This window comes from Ursus americanus, chromosome 1 (assembly GCF_024610735.1).
Source record: "Ursus americanus isolate L20-20 chromosome 1, mUrsAme1.1.p, whole genome shotgun sequence".
In the NCBI taxonomy this organism is placed as follows: Eukaryota; Metazoa; Chordata; class Mammalia; order Carnivora; family Ursidae; genus Ursus; species Ursus americanus.
This window is the reverse complement of record NC_142127.1, coordinates 37,055,861-37,077,517: the sequence shown is the minus strand read 5'-3', so window position 1 is coordinate 37,077,517 and position 21,657 is coordinate 37,055,861. Positions and strand designations below refer to the sequence as shown.

Below are 21,657 nucleotides of genomic sequence, written 5' to 3'. Positions count from 1 at the left end.
ATTACTTAGTACCCGCAAAAGAAAAATCCGTCTGCCAACATTTTAACCAAATGCTCAAAATTACTATCACCCACAGTGGGACAACCTGACATCATGTGTCTCTTGATTTGAAGCCATTAAACAATACATAATTCCTACCACCTACAGAGTGGAATATTCTGCACTAGTTACTCCAAAAACATTTATCCTGAGTGTAACGTGAGGAAACAATGAGAAAATTTCAGAATGGCCACATGTACAAAACAAATGGGCTGGACTCTTTAAAAAAACAAAGTTAACGGTAAGTAGTGTGTTATCTACTCTAGGCTAAGGAACTAAGGAGACTAAACAACCAAATGCAGTGCATGGAACTTAATAAGATCTCACATTTCAAAAGAGAGAAGCAGCTATAAAAAACATTTCAGAGCAACGACGAGGTCTGAAAGAGCATAAACCAGATGATATTTAGATAGGAAAGTGTGCTTGTCTAAGAGAACATTTGTATTTTGCAGAGATGCCTACTAAGGTACACAGAGTTGTAGTGTCTGTAAATTCAAAAGTTGAGGACAAAAGTGTGTGTATATATAAACACATGTCTGTGTATGTGTGTGATGAAGCACATGGTACAGCAAGTTAAAAATTGGTGGCATGATGATTGATGGCTATGTGGGTGTTCACTGCAATATTATTTCAAATTTGCTATCCATTTGAAAACAAATAAACTGAAACAAAAATATAACTAACACAAAAAATTAGCAGCTTCTTACCTGTTGCATTCTGTGCTCCTGCCAGCCTGGCTCGTATTAAACCATGTCTCTCTTTAAGGCGAAGAATCCGAACTTTTGGAAACTGAGACATGTATTTATCCAAATTACCTTTTAGGTAGTCTGTATCACAGTAAGAACAGACAAGGAAACACTTTAAGTAACTAGATCTGGATAATACTAGCAGTGGCTTCTCAAGATCAAATTCTAGAAACTATGATATTTACTGTAGTCACTGAATTTTACTCCTTGGGCCATGATTTTATTTTCTGATGTCATTTTCTTGGATGAATTTTTGTCTGTGTTCAATACTCCAAGCTACCTGTTTCTCAAATTCCAAATCCTTCTTTTCAGTGTTGCCAAGCGACACAGGGGAGGGCTCACCTCACAGAGGAGGACAGGGGCAAATTCACCTTGAAATAAATGAAACTTGGGTCTCTGTACAAACTTCCTGGCTTACAAAGGCCCCTTCCAAGACCCAGACGAGAGGCTAAACATTGTACTGAAATTGAAAAACTTGTGAAAGAAAGATATTACAACTGCAATTGGTTAAGGCACTGTCACTTCCCTACTATGACACCCTCTGAGTCATACCTCTTTTGTCTTGTTGGGTGGTCAAAGAAGAGCCCATCTAAAGGAATGTTGTTGGGGTTTTATGGGATACATTTACATGACTTGCAGTCACTTCTGTGTGTAATTAAGCTATTGACAGGTATTTCAGGTAGGAAAGGCTTCCAGAAGTACTTCTGCTGCTCACATTCCTACTGATTTTGAGTTTTTTTTTTTTTCCTTAAAGAGGACGCTGAAAACATTATAAGCTCCAGGTCTCTCCAGAGGATTCTTCAGGTCCCTGGATCTGCCATCCATAAAAAGACTATTATTTGCCTGGTGACTGGATACTATTTCTGTTTATGCTGTCAAGGCCCCTTCTCAAAGTTTTCAACCAGTTTTTCTTAGGCATCTCACTGCTAATGGACCTCAGGGTGATTGCGGTAGGAGCTCTGAGGCTGATGAAACTGGCTCATGCTGTTGTGGTCATGAACAGAGCTAAGTTGTTCTATTAGGGTTGTCCTCTCTTTGCTATTTTCTAAAATTTCCTGAAGTGCGTTGTATTTTGGGAATTTGTAATGTAGTGGCTATGGGACTTCAGGTGGTAATGGACCACTTACTTACACAAATTATGTAATAGCCCCAAAAGGGAGATTCTTCACTTCTTCCAGACCGTGGTGGATTCTGCCTTTGTTAAAGGCTCTGTTGAAACCTTATCTCTTTGGTTCTATTGGCAATTTGTCTTCTCAACACTTAACACATAACGAGCTTTGCTCTTGAGGAAGAAACCATTGGCCTTCCATTTCTTTGTTTTCCATAGAGTCTAACTCTGACTTGTTATTATCAGTGGGAAAGACATCCTATTAATTGTGGGGTGCTTGCTTATTAGATTTCATAAAGTGGTTGAACATCTTCTGGTCTCTGGAGCTTCACGGTGCTCCAAGGAGCTATAGTTAGAAAATCATCTCTATGTGGCAGAGAAGGCAGAGCTGAAGGGAAGTCTGAGACAGCTAACTGAAGATAGAACTCACTTTCTATATCCTGAAGATGCTTGGCCTTATGCTTCTAAGGCACCACATGAAACACTAATTTGATATTTTTGCCATCCACCCAAATTGCTATTGCCTCATATCAAACTGTAATTTTCCAGAAGTGGTTTTCTTACCTTTGGTGCTGAAGTCATCCACAAGCAGAATCTCCTTGATGAGGTGCGGAGGAGAGCGATTAAGGACACTATGAACAGACCTCAGGAGAGTGGACCATACTTCATCCACAAAGCACATGATGACACTGGTGGTGGGGAGGTTATTGTGAACCAGCTGCTCTGCACACCTGAGCCAGGACACAAGCAGGACTCATTTTAAAACTAACAAGATGGTTTTAAAACTCACAGTATGCAATTGCATGTATATACACATATACTCACATGCTCTGTTAATCTGCCTGTGTGTCTATCTGTCTATATATCTGTTCATCCATTCATCCATTCATCCATCCATCCATCCATCCATCCATCCATCCATCCATCCAACATCTGCTACATATATCAGTGATGATTTTGTCATGTGTTTTTCTTAGGGAGGGGTATAAGCAAAATAAATAAGCAGAGTAAGAATAGCCAGTAACAGCAGTTGCTAGAAAAGGACTAGCAATGCAAGACATGAGAAGCTCTTGTGGAGGCATCTTGCTGTAGTGGACAGCGCATAGGCTTTGCAGGTGGTTAGGCACTATTTTGAATCTCACCCCCAATATTTCTCAGATTTTTATCCATTGATACCATACTTATTCTCTCTGTGTCTCAGTTTCTTCATCTTTAAAATTAGGTAAACGTTCTTATTCAACAGAGCTTCACAGTCTAGTGAGAACGCACATAAAATGTCTAGCACAGTTCCTGGCATAGGAATTCACCAAATGGTAGCTAGTGCTATCCTACTTAGACCACATACCACAAGAGAACACTCTGACTTATTTAACGTTACCAAGTAGTTTCTGATTGCCCTTCCAACTGGCCTCCTGCCAAGTGCCAAAGGAAATATTCTTTCTCCCACTCTGCATGTGAGTATATTTATGGATATATATATGGAGATATATAATTAAACTCTTCATCTTCTCTATCTATTTAGGGGTTACTTGCTGAGGCTCTCCGTGCTACAGAGTAACCACAGTTGAAATAATCCTCCTGGCATAGAGAGGAGGATAAGGTTAAAGTGGGAGTTGGTATTCAGGTGGGTTGTAATTGGTCTTGGGTTTTTTTCCACACCCTGCAATGTGCACTGCCTCGCTGCTGGCATCCTTCCATCCCCTGCCTGTTACTCGTCATAGGAGGGTGCCGAGTGGAACCTCACAAAAAGTATTTGCCATCCTTCTAACACAGCTACTGTTAGTAATGTCATAATTAAATTACAATGATCATAAATATTCTAGGCATGCTGTACTATTTCAGTTTAAACCAACAACATCTCTTCTCCTTTTTTAAATGGATGAATAATTGAAATCATGGTGAAGCTAGTTCATGATTATACTGTTAGTAAATGGCAGAGTTGGGACTCAAACTCTGGTCTGGTCTGACTCCAGAAATAGCCATACAGGAAGCCTTAAGTTCTCAAGAATAAAAGAAGCTGGCAGCAGATGTAGCATTTTGTGGGAGCAGGCACTTCTGCCAGACAATATAGCTACACTTTGCTTAGTCTGTCAAAAAGAAATAGATAAGAGCAAAAACCATAGTAAAACCATATTTCCATGCATTCACCCTTTATCAATAGTACTTAATCAAGTACGATCATGCAGATATCTCTAACAACTGCTTAGGATCCATATTATTACCCTCTTCTCTAAGTAGACCAAACCGAAGCTGGAGAAGTTAGATGACTTACCCAACATGATTCACCTAGAAAGGATGTGTACGGAAATGTGAACACATAGTTGTCATTGTACTGCCCTAGGCTGATTTTTCTGTACCAAGAGCACAGGTTTTAGAACCAGATAGATCTGTGGTCAAATACCAGATCCCCTAATTACCGGTTTAGATAAATTGTGTAGCTCCTTTGAATCCCAATTTGCCAGAGATTAAGAAGCTCCAAGCAGAGATTAAGAATCAATTTATTATAAGATTAAATGCAAATAGTTTATAAAACTCACCTACTATTTATCTGACACGCAGCAGACACTTAAGAAAAGGTAGGCAAATCCAACTTTGGTCTGTAATTTCAACGGTTCCCTAAAGTGGGTGATTATGATACTAACCTACAGCGCCTTATGAAAACATACATATCTAATCACCAACCCCAGAAAATCAATTCAGCAGTTCTGAATAGGCCCTGAGAATCTGTGTCTTAATACAAAATAAACAAACAATGTAAGTAAAGATCTACTAACAAGTAGACACCCCACAAGTTGTTGATAGGCCAGTTCGGGAACTTGAGCTCTAAAACAAAGTGGATTTAATTTTACTTACCATTGGTGGATACTCTTAAAAAATAAATAAATAAACCGAGGGCTGATAGGAGCATGTCCTGAATCTTCAAGTGATGTAAATTCAAATGACACATTTTCATCAGACATCCTGAGCTAGTGATCAGGTATCGAACATGAGCATCAACTAGCAGGCAGCCTAAACTGATCTGATTCTATGCTAGAGATCCACGAATTGGCATTTCTAGATAATACGAGATATCCCTTTCTTCACTAAGGGCTGTATTAGTTTCCTGTGACTGCTGTAACAAACTACCAAAAAAAAAAAAAAAAGATCTGCTTATCAGTTTCTTCCTCAATTTATCTCTTTCTTCTCACATTTTATTATGAACAGTGAGGAAGTACCAGACCCCCCCTTCAGCACTTGACTTGGAATTCTCTTCAGCTAACTATCCAAGGTCATGGCTTAGAATATCTGCTTCCACCCAGCTATTCGACACAATTTAGCCAAGGTTTTTGCCACTATCTTGTGAGGATCCTTTTCCCTCCAGTGCCCAGTAATATATTCTGCATTTCTTTCTGAACCCTCACAAGACGTGCTTAGAATGCTCATAGTTTTTACCAACATTTTGTTCAAGACATATACGTATTCTTCAAGAGGACAGAAGCTTTCTTTTCTGTACTTCTCACTTCCTTCTAAGCCCTCACCTGTAGCATCTTTAACATGTGTGCTGCTGCTTCTTTTTTTTTTTTAATTTTTTAAATTATATTATGTTAGTCACCATACAGTACATCCCTGGTTTCGATGTAAAGTTAGATGATTCATTACTTGCGTATAACACCCAGTGCACCATGCAATACGTGCCCTCCTTACTACCCATCACCAGCCTATCCCATCCCCCACCCCCCTCCCCTCTGGAGCTCTCAGTTTGTTTCTCAGAGTCCATAGTCTCTCATGCTTCATTCCCCCTTCTGATTATCTGCCCTTTCTTTATCCCTTTTTTCCCCTACCGATCTTCCTAGTTCTTATGTTCCGTAGATGAGAGAAATCATATGATAATTGTCTTTCTCTGCTTGACTTATTTCACTTAGCATTATCTCCTCCAGTGCCGTCCATGTTGCAGCAAATGTTGAGAAATCGTTCTTTTTGATAGCTGAGTAATATTCCATTGTATATATGGACCACAACTTCTTAATCCAGTCCTCTGTTGAAGGGCATCTCGGTTCCTTCCACACTTTGGCTATTGTGGACAATTAACATGCGTGCTTCTATCAACAATTTCTTCAAGGCCATCTAGGCTTTGCCTGTCATGCTTCTCAACATTCTCCCAGCTTTTATGTATTATTCAATTCTTTGGCTATTACTTGGATAATCCTTCCACATTTTTAGGTATTTGTTACAGCAGCAACTCACTCTTTGAAATGAAAATTATATTAGTTTTCTGTGGCTGCTGTAACCAACTTTATGGCTTAAAACAACAGAAACATAGTCTTTCACAGTTCGAGAGGCCATAGCATTAATTTATTGATTTTATTTCTTGTCTTCTGCATCCAGAGTTACCTGCTTACTACAATGCCACAAGCTTCTAGCATAGTCGCACATAATTAATATTTGATAAATATGTATTTAATGGGTGGATGAAAAAAATGGAAATGGAATAAAGCCTAAATCAAAAGATTGATGGTGGAAGAAGAGACATTTTTCTTTGAGATAGGAAGAAAAAAGTGCTATGTAGACAGATGAGTTTATGCACAGAGAAGTTGAAAGAATGTGTAGCTCATGTTGGAGGAAAGGCTGTTTTTTAATATGATAGGGTAGGGGTTTGAGAAAAATAGAGAATATTTAGAACAGACACTATGAATAATGGGAGGGAGTACTGGCAAACTACACATAGAAGGATTTCTGGAGATCTCAAAATTTTAGTCAAAACACTGGTGTGATTTACTCCACCAGCCTGGGCATAGGAGGAGATAAAAGCAGATCGTAAATTAGTCCAAGTCTAGGGGTCATCAGAGCAAACAAAGGAGAAAGAAAAATGGTAGAGGATTTTGAGGACAATGGTATAAAATTGGTAAAGGTTCCATTGTGGGTTGTATGTCGGGAGAGAGGAAGAAAAGCTAAGAGGAGTTTAATAGCCTGAGGAAGACATCAGTGACTTCCTATGACTTCCTCATCTCTAAGTGGATGGAAAATGCACATGTTACACTTAAAGATTCCTTACACCATTTGGTGGTGAGAAAAATAAACCAATTCTAAAAAGGAAGGGTCAGCTGCACAAATTCTGCCTGAGCCATCTGAACCAACAAGCCTCGCTGTGAAGTCCTGAGAATTGCTTTATTGTTAAAATTTGGTTGACATTAGAAAATCTACTTACAAATGAGGGAGTTAACCATGTAGGCTAACGCAGGGAGTTAACCATGTAGGCTAACGCAGATGAAACTTCTTATGTAATAATAAATCAGTAGATTTTTAATCTCTTTTAGAAGGAAGTTCCGAGAAGTGTTGTAATGTTAGTCAGTTTGAAATTGGAGATAGGAAGAGCTCTCAGAGATTTGAGATTTGGGGGAGGCACCTCCACCAGCCAAATGTCTGAGCTTCCATTCTCATCCCATCATGGTGCCTTAGTTTCACCATTAGAAATCCATATGGGTGGGGTCAGGAAGGTTTCCACTAGATGCCAGTATCCCAAGAAATAAGTAGTACCTGTGCCAGTTATTGGCAGACATGTATTTCCGATGCATTTAAAGAATCCATTCAAGACGACTCTGCCGAAGACTATATTGTACAGGTCACACGGGTGCTTGGAAAAAGGGGCAGCATTAAAGGATGGGGAAGAGGGTCCAGAGGAGGTGAGAAAGGCTCAAAATATGAAGTTGCAGAGTGTGCTTTGCTTTGGGTGGCTGAGCTGTCAGGCCACTCTGACATTTACACATACCTGGTTTCCTGCATAACTCAGCAGGTTAAACAAGTTTCCACATGTCTAGAGAAACTAGCAAGCTTTCTTTGTTTAGAGGCGCAGAGCATCAGACCAGAAAGGCTTTCCACCTTAACTTTTGCACCCTTCTTATGTACTGACAGTCAGCTGGGTTACTACAGGTTGTAAAAACCATTTCAAATTCTCCTCCACTGACCAACCAAAAGCAAATTTCCTTTCTTCCAATTTGCCTATCGGAAACCGTGCTTTTTGCTGTATTGAGGGGAGGAGTTGCAGCTCAAGTAAAGTCTCATTTAAATGCAAGGTATTTCTGGGTTTGTAGTCTTTTTTGAGGTTAAGAAATCATATTTTTACTCTATATGCTCATCCACTCCACAGGTCAGGTGTTTAGAGTCCACAGACTCCACACTATATCTGAAAATGAACCCCATCTGTTTTGTTTGGGGGAAGCCGGGACTGACATCATGGCGGCCAACCCGAGTACTAAACACAAACGGGGACTCTGACATGAGGTCCACTGTCCAGCACATTGTTGATCCTACCGAGGTGGAACAGCTTCCTGGACTTTCTCTAGACTTGAGAAAGATGACAGGGGACTGAGTTTTGATGCCTTTCTGACACTTACTGGCTGCGCGTCCACGAGTAAGCCGTGTAACTGTGCCCACCCTCGGTTTCTTTACTTTCGGGGTGAAGATTACAATGCCTTCCTCACAGAGGGTCTGTGAAGATTTGATGTGATAATGGTTATAAAAATACTGTGTAAGTTCTATAGTGAAAACCCATGTGAGGACCTGGCAGTATCCACAATGCACACACACACGTTTTGACCGGGTAGACTGACCTTTTCTCAGGCAAACCTTTAATTCAGATCTATCAAGGGCTCATCAGTTATCAAGAGACTCAGGGAGCGAGGTGTTTTGCCTTTTTGGCTTGTGTGTGCTGAATGCTTAGCCACTAACCTGATTTGAATGTAGTCTATCCATTAAAGAAGGTTTCAAATCATAAGATTGGGGGAATGATAACATTCTCTCATTTTGATGAATTTTTCATTTTATTCCAAAACCGCCAGAATGTACTATGCGGGTCAAGTCTCAGTCTTCTCAGGTTTGAACAGAAGGTCGAGGAGGATATTTCTCAAGTTCGATTTGCAATTCAACTAGTGCCTGGAGGTAAGCCTTCAGGGGCCTTGCTTCCCCAAGCCCTGCTATCTTCAGGAGGATCAGAAGGGGAATCGGGCATCCTGCTAAGGAGCTTCATCCAGAATTCTATTCTTTTCTATAAGACGTTCGATATACTGGGGCTTCTTGGCCTCTCCCTGATAACAGGGTATAGTTATATAAAAAGTTTACTTTTATGTTTTGTTCTTTCTAGGGTAGACAACCCTGACATTCAGTCAGAATTGCCTGACTGCTAATTTAGAAGATTTCAGTCACACTCACCACCTCTACTCCAAAGGCCTCAGCCAGCGGAGACTGTGGTTCCTGAGGTCACCCTATATCCTTCAAAGCTACCAGACTCAGTATCAACATTCCCCACCTTAACAATCGTCTATTTTGAGCAGACAGCTGTCAGAGTGAAATCGGGATGAAAGGGAAAAGAGCAGGGGTGGTGTCATGTGGCAGAAATAGTTCTGGGTGGCGGTCAGGGCACCTTGGGGGTAGCTATGACCTTGAGCAAGTCACTTCCCTTCTCAGACTTCTCTGTAACATAAGGGACTGGACTACATTGACTTTGACGTTTCATCCAGTACTAACATTCTGTGGTTGTCTACGCAACGTGAGCCTTGTTCACCCGTAAGTGCTTCCCTCTGGGTCACGAGACCCTTGAGAAAAAGTAAATTCATTTGTTTTTCCTATGGTTTTAAATCTTTCCACATTTTCTCACTGGTCCTTAGAAGAACCTTAACAAGGTCCTGAGGGGATCTGGATTCTGCTTACTTTCCATGGTCTCATTTCCACTGCTCTCCCCCACCCCATGTCGGATTTCCTTCAGTTTCTTAATGGATCATTTTTTTTTTTTTTTACCCTTTTCCCCCACTTCTCTGACTCCCTACCCCTGCAGGTCTCTGTCCTCTCTCAGGCCAGGTTCGGGCTCTCCCTTCCTTACTCTGGGAGTACCTGTGCTTCCACAAAACGTCCTCCTGTACTCGCCTTGGAGGCAGAGACCCTGCTCAGATGGCAGATGACATGGTGGGAGCTCGAGGCCGTTGGCTGTGGTTGTTGGCGATTTTAGACTCCCTTTTGCTTAGTGTTAAATAGAAAATAATTTCCTATCAATTTTCTCTCTGAGGAGGTAGCTGAGATGCAACACTAATTCCTTTTGCACACCTCTGACATGTGGAAGGAAGAGGAAGGGAGATGTTTTAGCTTCTGTCAAAGCTCTATGATTATAAGGAAGCAAAGGAAAAGGTAGGAGGGGCTGTATCCTGTGGAAAGAGGACTAGGATTAGATGTCAGGAAATTTTCCTTTGAGTCACAGCTCGGCTGTTGGCTTGCAGGGACAGCAGATATATCATTGTCTAGAACATAAATAAGCACTTTTTGGGTAAGGCCCAGCAAACGAGAATCCCCTTCTTTAGACAGCCTCGGCAAACACAGGAGAGGTGAGGGTGACGGTCACTCTGGGGGAGGAGGAGCTGGGTCGGGGAGAGAGCCAGCCCAGTGGGGCGGGATCATTACCGAGCGAGGAAGAATCAGAAGGCTCAAGTTTGGGTCCCCATGCTGTCACCTGTAAGCTGTTGGATGCTTAGCCAGAATCCTTTTCCTGTGTTTTTTTTTTTTTCCCTTCTCTGTTAAGGGGATGTGACACTTCGTCGGTCAGGCACGACTATGGTCAGGATCGAGCGCGATGGTGCGCATGAAGGCTGACGGGTCCCAGCTGCCACCAGGTACAGGGAACCCCGCTCCTGACAGGCGGGGGGCACCTAGCATATGGAAGGAGGTGGACGGCCCCCTGTGAATGCCCTGCTGCTGTCTGAAACCCCAGCGGGTCCTCAAGGTCTGGTTTCTCCATAGGCAGAGCGGGGACGGCGACTGTCCCCTGCCTTGAGGAACGGTTTTAAGGATTCGATGAGAGGAGGCAAGTCGGGAAGGCCCTCGGAGATACTGTTTCTCCATACTGCTCCTTCTCACACATGCCCATATCACCACATTCTAGAAGCGGAGCCCGTTTAGGAGATAATTTAGTTTGGAATAATGTAGACTTTTTTTAAACACAGAGGGGACTCTAAAAAGCTCCTTTCATTTGGAGCCAACAACAAAAGAGAGCTTCTAAAGACTGTTATTTTCCCCCAATTTTCTGACCCCTGAGCAAACAACGTTTCATTCTGGAGAGGCTCTGCTCGGAACGGGTCGCCCGTAAGAGCCCAACAGGTAGTTATTTTCGGAGACAAGAGTACCCAGGGCAAGACTGCAGCAAGAGTTTGATAAAATTAGGCTGGTGGTTAAATTAGGCACATGGATTAGATGAACAGAAAAGTGTCAATAGGTTCGAATGCCTCCATTTGTTGACTCTTCTCTCCCAGAGACATTTCTAGGTCTTTGGCAGTATTTAGGAGAAAAAGTCACTGATCTGCTTTAACATTTCTCAGTTTTACATTCATCAGGCACTGTTTCACTGTTTCCTTCTCTTTGAGTTGGTAGCAGAAATGTGTTCTATGTCCTCGGATCATCTTTCTCCTTATGAATCTCAAGGGGGGGGAGAGTGTGATAAATTAAAGTATTGAAAGGCCCTGTGTCATCTCTCGGCTGCGTTTAACCTTTGTTATGCTACGGTCTAGCCTGTACTGTTTAAACAAATTTGGCTTTTTATTTCCTGCTCTCTGACATGATTTTTCAGGGAAATCGCACGCTGTGCTCTAACACACACACACACACACACACACACAAATGTGCACTAATGTGCATGTACACACACACACACGCACAATTCAGGAGCACCAGAAATAGCCCTTTCAATCATCTTGTCAGATGTTTTTTTCCCGCTCCTGTTTAGTTTCCCAGGGAGCCTCTGCAGTCAGTTTTAGATAATATTCCCTTTTCACTGTTAGTCACAGAAGCAGTCTCATTTCATCAATTAAAATATCCATCCTGAGTACAAATAAAGAATTTGAACTTCATTTAACTTTCAAGTTTCTCTTTTCTCCCAGCCCGATAAACTTTTAGGAGCCCGAACTTCGGAAAGATACGTGGTCAGTTTATGTTTTCTCTCCTGACGGCTCTTCCCCCTCCTCCAGTAATTTATTAGTTACGGTTTTTGACCTCAGTCGGATTGAGAGGGGAGGAAGGGGTGGAAATTAAGGTTCCAGAAAGGTTTTCCTTTCCCCTCAGTCATTTAGACTGGTTTGTGGCAAATGCGTGGCACTATCCTTTGCTTTCCATATGCGCCAAAAGAAAAGCCTCTGTATCTGTGCAGGCAGGAATCAGATGATTGGTTGACAGTCCCAGCTCTGGGCTAAGAGAGTAAAGATCAGTTTTAATTGCTTTATGGAGGGGCTTGCCAGAGTTCTGCAGGAAAAGCAAAGCATTCAATTAAGCAACCTTGTAGCCTCATGACCACCCAGCAGCAGCAGAACAGCGTGCCATAATTCTTAGTGTACTTTAGAAACTAAATGCTGGCAGCAAAAGAGTTTTTGAGTCATTTTTCTCTAAAACAGATTCCGGAAGTGCGCTCTTAAAATAAGTTCATTTTGGGAGTGTCATCCTAACTAGATAGCGGCAGGCCAGAAGACAGACCTCTTTCTGTAGAATGGCCCTACCTTTTCCATAGTTAGGACTGTGTTTTAGCAAAATCTGTGTGTCTTGATTGTTGCTGACTGAAACAAACTTCAATAATGGAAAGCAAGAATTGTAAGGATTAGCACTTTATAAAGAAAAAAACATTAAATATGGAACTTTAAAATGACTATCAAAAATTTTATCGGAAGCATATTTTATAGGCAAAACTTCTAAGCAAAAATGAGACTGTATTTTACTTACGGACATCAAACACTGTTATAAATAAAGAAAAGAGATTTTTCCTCCCTCGGAAGTCCAAATGTTAAGATGAAAAACCAAACAACAAAACTATGCACTAAAGAACAAGTGTGAATCAATGAATAGATCATAGTGTTACAATAGGATGTACTTACCTTAAACCAGATACTAACATACTCTATATATTCAAAATGAAAAATTAGGAAGCCATTGTTAATTTATAAAAAGACTTATCACGTGCCATATTTAAAGAGCTACCTCTCATTTTTTGTTTTAAGATAGTATCAATTTTCAAAAAAGCATTTCTGAGAAACATGTCGTTTAAAACCATATCGCTCAGGGCCAAGGCGGCAAAAAATGAAGGAAAAGACAGAATTTCCTGGAGAAGTTTATGCTTTCACTGAGGAGGCAAAACAGATTCTGGAGGCTCTAGTGAAGAAAGGGCACACGACAGGGAGTGTTTCAGTGACCGCGGGCCCATTCATGGTCGTTGGACCTTAGAGGTCAGACCCTCTAAAGTGGATGGGACAGACCGTGATATGCACGATAAGGTAATGAGAGACTTTCTTAATGCTAAGGCCCACAGTAGAGAGAATGTCATATGCAGAAAGCTCCCACCATACTGCAAGGGGCAGAGTCTAGGCACAGAGACTAGCACTGAAAAGGAGAGTGAGAATAATGCTGATGACAGACAGGAGTCCTTGTGCTTTTGGAAGAGACCATGACAACATCACAACAGCCTAGAAATGGTTCTCTGGGACTCAGGAGAAAAGGAGGGAAGAAGTTTTGGAGTTTGATTTTGGAACTAGAGCAGGTGAAATTGTCCTGGACATCCTGCTTGTCTCCTCTCTTTCTCAGGGCCAACCTCATCCTGGCGTATCCGTTAAATCATCCTTAAGAAGATATTAACTTAACTGGTACTGGTTAATATCTTTACTCAGGAGAATTGAATTTAAATGAACGTACTAGCAAACCGATGGTTTTCCTTCTTTTTTTTTTTTTTGGCTCAATGTGTATTCAATAGGCAGTTATGATATGCCAGTTACTGTGTTAATCATTCCACAGAGGTGCATTTTTGGGAACCGTAAAGAGCAGTGAGGGAGATATTCCCCAGAACTCTTAAAATTTAAGGGCTTCAGTGGGCTGCAACTGTGGCTAATTTTAAGGCAAGCCCTCCTATCCTCCTGTGTTCTTATAGATCTCTCTCTCTGTCTCTCTGTCTCCCTCACACATATTCTCTTATTACATTCTATGACAATTTTCCCCTCATGCTGACTTTTAAGATTTATTATCTTCCGAGATCTTATTGTGTAAGCCATTTCAGATACTTTCTGCGCAAGGCTGAAAATAAATAAAATCAAAGTAAGAAGACTTCAAATCGTGCCAACCTGATGAATCAAATGTTTTTCATTTGTATTTTCTCCCAACCTTTATCCATAGGAATACATAACATGCATATATTTATAGTCAGAGTGTTTGGGTAAAAGAAAAGAAAAATAATTCACCCTCTTTCAAGGAAGGGTGGCACACACAGGCTATAAATACTTCAGCGGGCCCTGTACACGGGATCCCTGGTGGCTGCAGAGTCACCTCCATCCGGTCGGCGTGCAGCATCAGGGAGGCAGCTTGCCGAGAGCGCCTATGTTTAGCCAAGGTGGGTTGTGTGATAAGAGGGAGGGGGCCCGGCCACATGCTGTCTGACTCATCCTCCCAAGCACACGTGTCAGTGTCTCTGCAGTTGGGACAGCCTCCTTCAGTAGCCAGAACCTCACTGTGACTTTTCTGCCACCTTCCTCTTCCACACACCCATTTTCAGAAACTAATAGGCGTTGGGCGCTGTTGAGCCTTCAATAACTCGCGTGGCCGCTAACATCACTATTACTTGCTGCTGGCCGTCACACAAGTGCCCCTTCTCTGGTTTGGAACTGCAGCCCGAGCTTCTGTGCCGTGTCTGCCTCTTCCCCGGGCTCCAAAGCAGTCTGCCAGGCCGGTGAAGGGATGTAAAAACGAAGCTACTCGACCTACTGCTTCGTTCTCCGGCTTTTCGTGTTCCAAGCTGGCAAATTTATGTATGCATATGTAAATCTATGTGTGATATGTGATATACAGGATTTCAGATCAGAGCTGGTCCCACAGAATTTTTAAGATCCTTTTTGGGGGGGTAAGCGTCCAGAGATAAAGAGCACAGCATAATTCTGAGCATGGATTTTAATAATTGCTTGACATTTACCGCTCTATGACCACAGATAATACAACTTCCCAGGGCCTCAGTTTTGCCATCTTTATTTTGGGCATATTTGTGTTCTCCTCCAGGTTATGAGTTTTACCAGGCTAAGGGACGTGAGTGGCACGGTGCTTAATCTGAGCAGGCATCGGTGCGTGACTGATAGCCACCCGCCAATGGCCGAGAGAGCTGACGATGACTTCCCCTAGCTGCCATCACCATGAAGAGGCTCCTCTTACGAATATGACAGACACATCTGTACCTGCCTTCTTCCTAAGAGCACCGGCCACCCAGATCATAAACAAGAGTTTTCCACCGAGGCCAAGCAAGGCTATCGGCTTACATACCACAGGTGCTAAGTCTGAATCTTGACATTCCCTAATTCAACTTCCAGGCGAACATTGTTTGGCTCAGGAATTGACTATCAAGGCATACGTGGAACTGTATTGTCAATTAATGGATAATGAATATACGGCTACAAAGAACCCTCGCTTAGGAGGGGACCAAAAAGAACCAGGAACCAAACTGCATTGGAATCAGATGAGATTATTTGTGATTTGATGGACCTCCTGGTGACGTAGTTACAGGACTTTAGTTCACTGAAGAACTGGCTCATGAGGGCCCGCTGGGCGGCTTCAGGGCCGTGCTACCTTAGGAAAGTGATATGATTTCTGAGGGCCCTCATCTATGAATTTGAACCCATAATATCTGCTGGCTCGTTTCTGGGGCTCTTGTGAAGTTCCCGTGATGTGTGTGCAGGCTCTTTGTACATGGTGAAATTCTAAACAGATAAGTGGTTGTTTACATGTTCTTACACATCCTGCAGGTGCTGCAAGTTATTAACTGATTGACTTTTTCAACCTTATGTTTCCTCTTTAACTGAACTCCTGAAATGTCTACCATCCCATCTACAAAGGATATCAAATTTTAGGGAGTAAAGTCATTTCTTCATTTGCTGTTTTGGTGATCATTAGTCAAGATTAGGCAGAATTCTGCTGGTTAAGATATAATTTGGGAGGCCTAGAAGGCACCTTCTTTGTGCTCATTTCCTGAATATATCCCTGACAAACTTGCTAATAAAGTTCTGAAATTGGGTATTCATGTCATTGTCACTATTTTAATGGAATTACATTTTAAGTTCTACCGTTCATATCTACCTTATTAGGAATTAAGTTCATCTAATAGTTTCAATAGGTTTTCAGTAGAGGAAAGGAATGGAGCATGAGCTAACAGGGGTGAGAGCCAAAGTCTCAGAGAAGTTAAGTGTAGAGACAGCACACAGTGGGTAGGCTATAGCAGGACTTTTCTCTGTGTGGGAGACTATTTGGACTCTATCTCATAATTAATGTTGCTTTAATTCTCTAGGTGACCAAAAATCATGCAAAATCACCTAGAAATAAGTCTTCTCTAGAGAAGGGCCAAAATACTTCAGGTGGAGGAAAGAGAAGAGAAACGGATCTTACCCAGCAGGTCTTGTGTCTTCAATGGCTCTGTCCACTGGGATCAAATCACTGAGGTAGACATTGAAGTTTCCTTCTTTCCATCTTCTTTCTGCCTCCTTCTCCTTTCCACGGGGAACGACTACGGGCCGTCCAAATTGGCCCGGAGCTTTGGGGTCCCTTGGAGAAAGTGTCACGTCAATTTTTAGCACCTGGTGCATTCCACGTTCTTCAGATAACAAGGCTTTTATATGATGTCGGCTGAGTTCTGCAGGTTGGGCCTTGGTGGTCAAGTTGATTCTTGCTGGCTCTAGCCTCTCTGCTAAGGCTTGATGGGATTGAGATACCGTTGCTCTCTGTAGAGCAATTGGGGGGAAAGGTGTCTCACTTCTATTCCCAGAGGTGTGTTTCCCTCGGCTTTCACCCAGTACAACAGGGAGCACAGTTTTGTTTTTAGGATTGGGGGCCTGTTTGGTTTCTGTCTTTAGCTCCTCCTCCTTGGTTATAATCACAACGTGGCTTTCAGAGAAATTGAATTTCTTCCCAGCAGCCACTTTGGCTCCATCATCCTTCGGCAAGCTTCCCAACTGGGCTTCGTTCATAGATTGCTTCTTTGAGCGATTTGAATTGGCAATAAACTTGGAAAAGGGGAGGCTCTTATTGGCTCCGTGTTTATTTGAATCTAGTTCTTTGCTCTGCGTCTCAGTTTTATTTAAGGCTATGGCTTCCCTGGATTTTGGCAACAGTGGGCTGGCAGGGTGTGTCCTCTCATTTGCTACTGCCTGTGATCGCTGCTTTGATCTGTCAGGATTAGGACTGATGGTCACATTTGGATTTCTTTCAGCTGCTTGTTTTGATGTGTCACTGCCGAGACTATGACTCTTCGGGGCCTCCTGGTTTATACCGACAGGTCCCACGTGTGCAGAGATTTTGGCCAATTGAGTTTCTCTTGCAGTTATGAATGGGGTTTTCTGAGCCCCCTGAGTTCTCATTTGCTTGGCTATGTGGTGAGAGTAGGCTTCAGATCTGAGGTCCTGCCTTTCTGTGTTCTGCTTGGTAAAAGTCACTGGAAGAGTCTGTAGATACCCAGGATGCCACAAAGGGGCAACCTTGCCCCTTCCTGGGGCGTTCTGCCTTTTTCTTTCCCTCTGGGTTTGGTCCAAGTTATCCTCAACCTTGAGCATACTCTTCTCAGTTTTTCTAAAGTTCTCTTTGCCCCATATGCCCTTCCCAGCTCCCCTCAGTGGGGGCTTCATTTCTTCTATGCTACTGTAAGGATCTTCATTTGGCTGAACTCGGAATCCCGTCCGCTCCCTCCTGACGATGTCTTCCTTGAGGACCCGAGTGTTGATCTCACTGAATGACAGGCGGAGAGCTGCCATGTCAAAGAGCAGCCAGATGACAGAAGCTACAAATATAAATGCCAGGACTCGCCCACTTCCTCGGAAGAACTTTCGAATCTTGTTCATGGTGCAGAGGCTTCGCTTGCAGCCTACCCTCCCTTGGAGCCTGCTTACCTTGGATGGAGTGAGAGCTGAAGTAGCCGTGGCAGCCGCAGCAGCAGAGTTGCCAGAAAGTGCCCCCTCCCCTGAACAGAGCAGGAAACAGCAGTGCAAGGGGGAAAGCTCAGCTCCTACTGCCCGTCAGTCTCTGCGTGCGTGGCATTTCACAGCGGAGCATCTGTGCCTGCTGGGCTGGCCCCTGGCTAAACCGTGCTCAACACTGCCCTTCGGTCCCTCCGGGAGCCGTCGATTCCAGCCACCAGACAGTTCCACATATCACTTGTCTCCCCGAGCCCACGAGCCCACGTCCACCTTCCTATAAGCCCAAGAAAAGGTGGGGGCCAGGCTGGGGCTGCCACTTCTCTCCTCCCAGAGCTCCGTCTGCACGCTGTAACTCAACACCACTTCTCATAAGGAAAACATTTCAAGCCATTACCCAGAAAACTTCATTCAGCTCTCACCTTCCGTGTTTTGTGAGAGTGTGTGTGTTTTCTGGGCAATTAAAGGGAAAGAAAACTTGGAGGGCATGTGTTCCTGGTTTGTAACCCCACCTACCCCATGCCTGCTCATTAACCCTGTTGTGCCCAGGTTTCTGAACCCTCTGGCCCAGCAAATAATCACAGATCTTCGTGTTTCAGCTTTGAGAGGCAACAGCTTAAAGAAGGGGTCTAGCATGATCTCAATACCAGAGGTGGGTGTTTAATTATTCAGCAGTTTTCCTTGAGTGGGAATCAGAACGTTTCTTTAAAAGTCAATGTTTTTTTTTTTTTAAATGTCTCCATCTATTTTTATTATTAGATTGACTAGACATAAACTTAATTTGTCATATTGCTGTAAAAGCTTCTAAATGCTTACTCAGTTTTGGTACTTACCTTGTCACAGAGCAATAACAAACACTTTGCATAGGGGTTGGACCAGACTTGGGGAGGCCCTGGGACGCTGGCAGAGCAGTGGCCCCCACACAGACTTCCTGTTAGAACCATTCTAAAGAAGTCCCCCCTCACCACCAATTTTGATTGACTGATGGGGGATGTGGGCAGCAAGAGCAGTTGGTCTGGTGTTGTGCTTTTAAGAAGCTTCCCGGGTCTTTATAATGTACAGCCAAAGCTGAGAAACACTGGTCTAGAATAAAATACCTCTTATTTTTTTTTTTAAAGATTTTATTTATTTATTTGACAGAGAGAGAGAGAGAGAGAGAGAGAGTGTGTGTGTGTGTGTGTGTGTGTGTGTGTGAGTGCGCGCGCGTGCGCGCTCGCGCACAAGCAGGGGGAGGGGCAGAGGGAGAGGGAGGAGCAGACTCCCCACTGAGCAGGGAGCCTGCCCCTGGGCTTGATCCCAGGACCCCAGGATCATGACCTGAACCAAAGGCAGATACTTAACAGACTGAGCCACCCTGGCACCCCACACTTTTTGTTTGTTTTTGAACACTGCTCATAATTTTTGTGAAATTCCCACCCAGATAGAGTAAAACTGAATCAAAATCTGCGTTTTAACATCACCTGTTACGAACATTGTCCATGAAGTTTGAGAAGCACTTCTGAGCAGCACTCTTCTCCTGGGAACTTTGAGCCATCTGTAGACGGCAATGCCACTTACTACTCTAGAGTTAGGGGGAGCACAGCGTCTCTGCTCTCAGGTAAATTTAGGCTCCTAAAGACTTGGGAAGGGAAGAAGGACAAATTCTGAATTCTCTATACTTATGCATTATCTTCGGTAGCATTTGGCCTTTAACTTTGCACCTTGCCCCAAAGAAGAAAAGCCAGCTAAATGCAGCTATGGTAACATGTTTCTTGAATCCCCGATTCTCCTTTTTATTCCGCGCCTGCTCACTCCAGCTTGGACTGTCCACATGGCTGACAGCATTGGTAGCTCAGTCATTTCCTGCCTGCTGTGATTCATCCACCTTTCCAGTGTTTGCTGTGTTTTATGGCTCAGGTCCTGTGTTAGGCGTTGAGAGATATGGAATTAAAGGACATAGTTCTCTTGGAAAACTCACACTCTCTTGGTGGGTACAGACAGATAGGCGGATTTACAGTGCATGATAATTAATATGAGACAATCATCTACTGGATTCTACAGGGACCTAGGGTAGTTTTGGGGTGCATGAATAATTTTTGAAGAAACCATCCTTAGACTTAAGGGGCGAATGAGAACATAATCATTTCTGCTCATATTGTGGTTTGAGAGAAGAAATATTAGTTGCATGGTGAAAGGCAGCTAAATTAGCAAAATCACAGAAGTGAAGACAGACTATTGTACATGAGGGGAAGCACAAATGTCTGAGAACAAGCATGACTGGAAACACGGGCTCTGCCATTAGTAGGCATGAGTGTGTGTGTGTGTGTGTGTGTGTGTACCCAATATGTCCCAAACACTTTACTAATCTCTTTCCATTGAGTATCTCACTCAATCTCCACACAACCCAATAGCGAAGATACAGTGAGAACTATCAGTTTGTTATCAAAGAAACAAAGCTTAGAAAGCTGAAACAACTTGCAATTGAAAAGGAGGATTTGGATCTGGAATAAATGACTGTGTGACGCTAGAGTCCATGTACTTAAATGCCACACAGTACTGCTTCTCTAGCTGTATAATCTTGTAAGTTAGTTAATGTTATGTGTTTACTCTGTGATTAAAAGAAGAAAATAAATTCTGCCTTGCAGGTGAATGTAAAGATTAGAGAAAACAATGTAAAGTTCTTGTTATATTGAACGGTATAGTCACTGCCTCTAATATAGTTGCTGGTATTTTGTGTGATAAGAGTGTGGGGTGCATGTGGGAGACAGCATACCGGCTCTTCTTGAAAATCAAATAAGACTGATGACTAACATGCTTTTGGCAACAGGGCAAGAAGGATATTTGAGTATTTTATTTTTGGCTTGCTATTCCTAATTCCTTTATTTTGGATTCAATCAATGAACAGTTGTTCACTGAGAACTCACTATATGCCCAAAACACTGAAGGAGGTAACTTTGTTTCTGCTCCCTAATGACCTTAAAACTCCACTGAATAGAACACCTTTGACATAAAAAGTAGCACAACTATTTAGGATCCAAGCTCCAAAATAAAGTGAGAAATCGTTTTTCGTATCATGGATATGTGGTTTACACGACAGTATTGCTTTAAATATGAAAATAGAATGCTTTGAAATATTTTATTATCCAAGATTTAAGTCTTGTCCAACCACATCCCCACCCCAAAATGGCAGCTGGAATTACTCAAACTCCTGTTAGAAAAGTCAACACTTATTACATCCTTACTAATCTTGACAGCTTTAAAACATTGCTTGAAAAATATCCTGAGTCTTCTATATTTATTTAATCTAAGAACAATGATTTCTTTCTCTCTCTCTCTCTGGTCTGTCCATTGAAATCAAAACATAAATCACTTGCAACAGGAGGGAAAATTTTTTAAAAAATTAGAAGAGAGTCTTGGCTTATCTATTGTAGGTAAAGTTACATATTAACTCTGGCTTAGTATTGAGTTCTAGCTGGTATAGTATACAGAATAAGCTATGAAGACTACATAAGAGAGAAAAGAAACATTGACCTAGTCCCTTGCTACAGAAGGAGTGGATTGGCAGACTTGGTCTAAAGTATTGACTTGGTCATTAATAGACATGATCATGGCTATGATCACACATGAAAGAGCTCCTCTAAAGGCCTCTTCCAGCCACTTACCCATTTCCCCCCCTGGTGAGTCTATAAGACTCTATAGTAATGACAAAAGTTGGTTATAAACTACATTACAGACCCAATGCTATGATCTTCAGGAACCCAGCAATAATTTCTGGTGCCCCCCAGCAGCTATACATATCTCCTCTTTTTCCTCCCTTGTCTGGACACATGATGTTCATACCAATGACAAAGTGTGGATAAAA

At 42.5% G+C, this 21,657-nt stretch overlaps 1 protein-coding gene across 1 annotated transcript in view; it reads right to left on the bottom strand.

Moving 5' to 3' along the window:
• GALNT5 (polypeptide N-acetylgalactosaminyltransferase 5) overlaps positions 1-18,266 on the bottom strand; it is a 49,682-nt gene extending 31,416 nt beyond the window's left edge. Inside the window, exons 1-3 of the mRNA XM_045781665.2 lie at positions 16,300-18,266; positions 2,458-2,624; positions 747-866 (exon numbers count right to left, since the gene is read on the bottom strand). Coding sequence (XP_045637621.1) covers positions 747-866; positions 2,458-2,624; positions 16,300-17,744 — 1,732 coding nt within the window. The 5' untranslated portion in view covers positions 17,745-18,266. The remainder of the gene's footprint in view (positions 1-746; positions 867-2,457; positions 2,625-16,299) is intronic.
• Between the last annotated feature and the right edge of the window lie 3,391 nt (positions 18,267-21,657).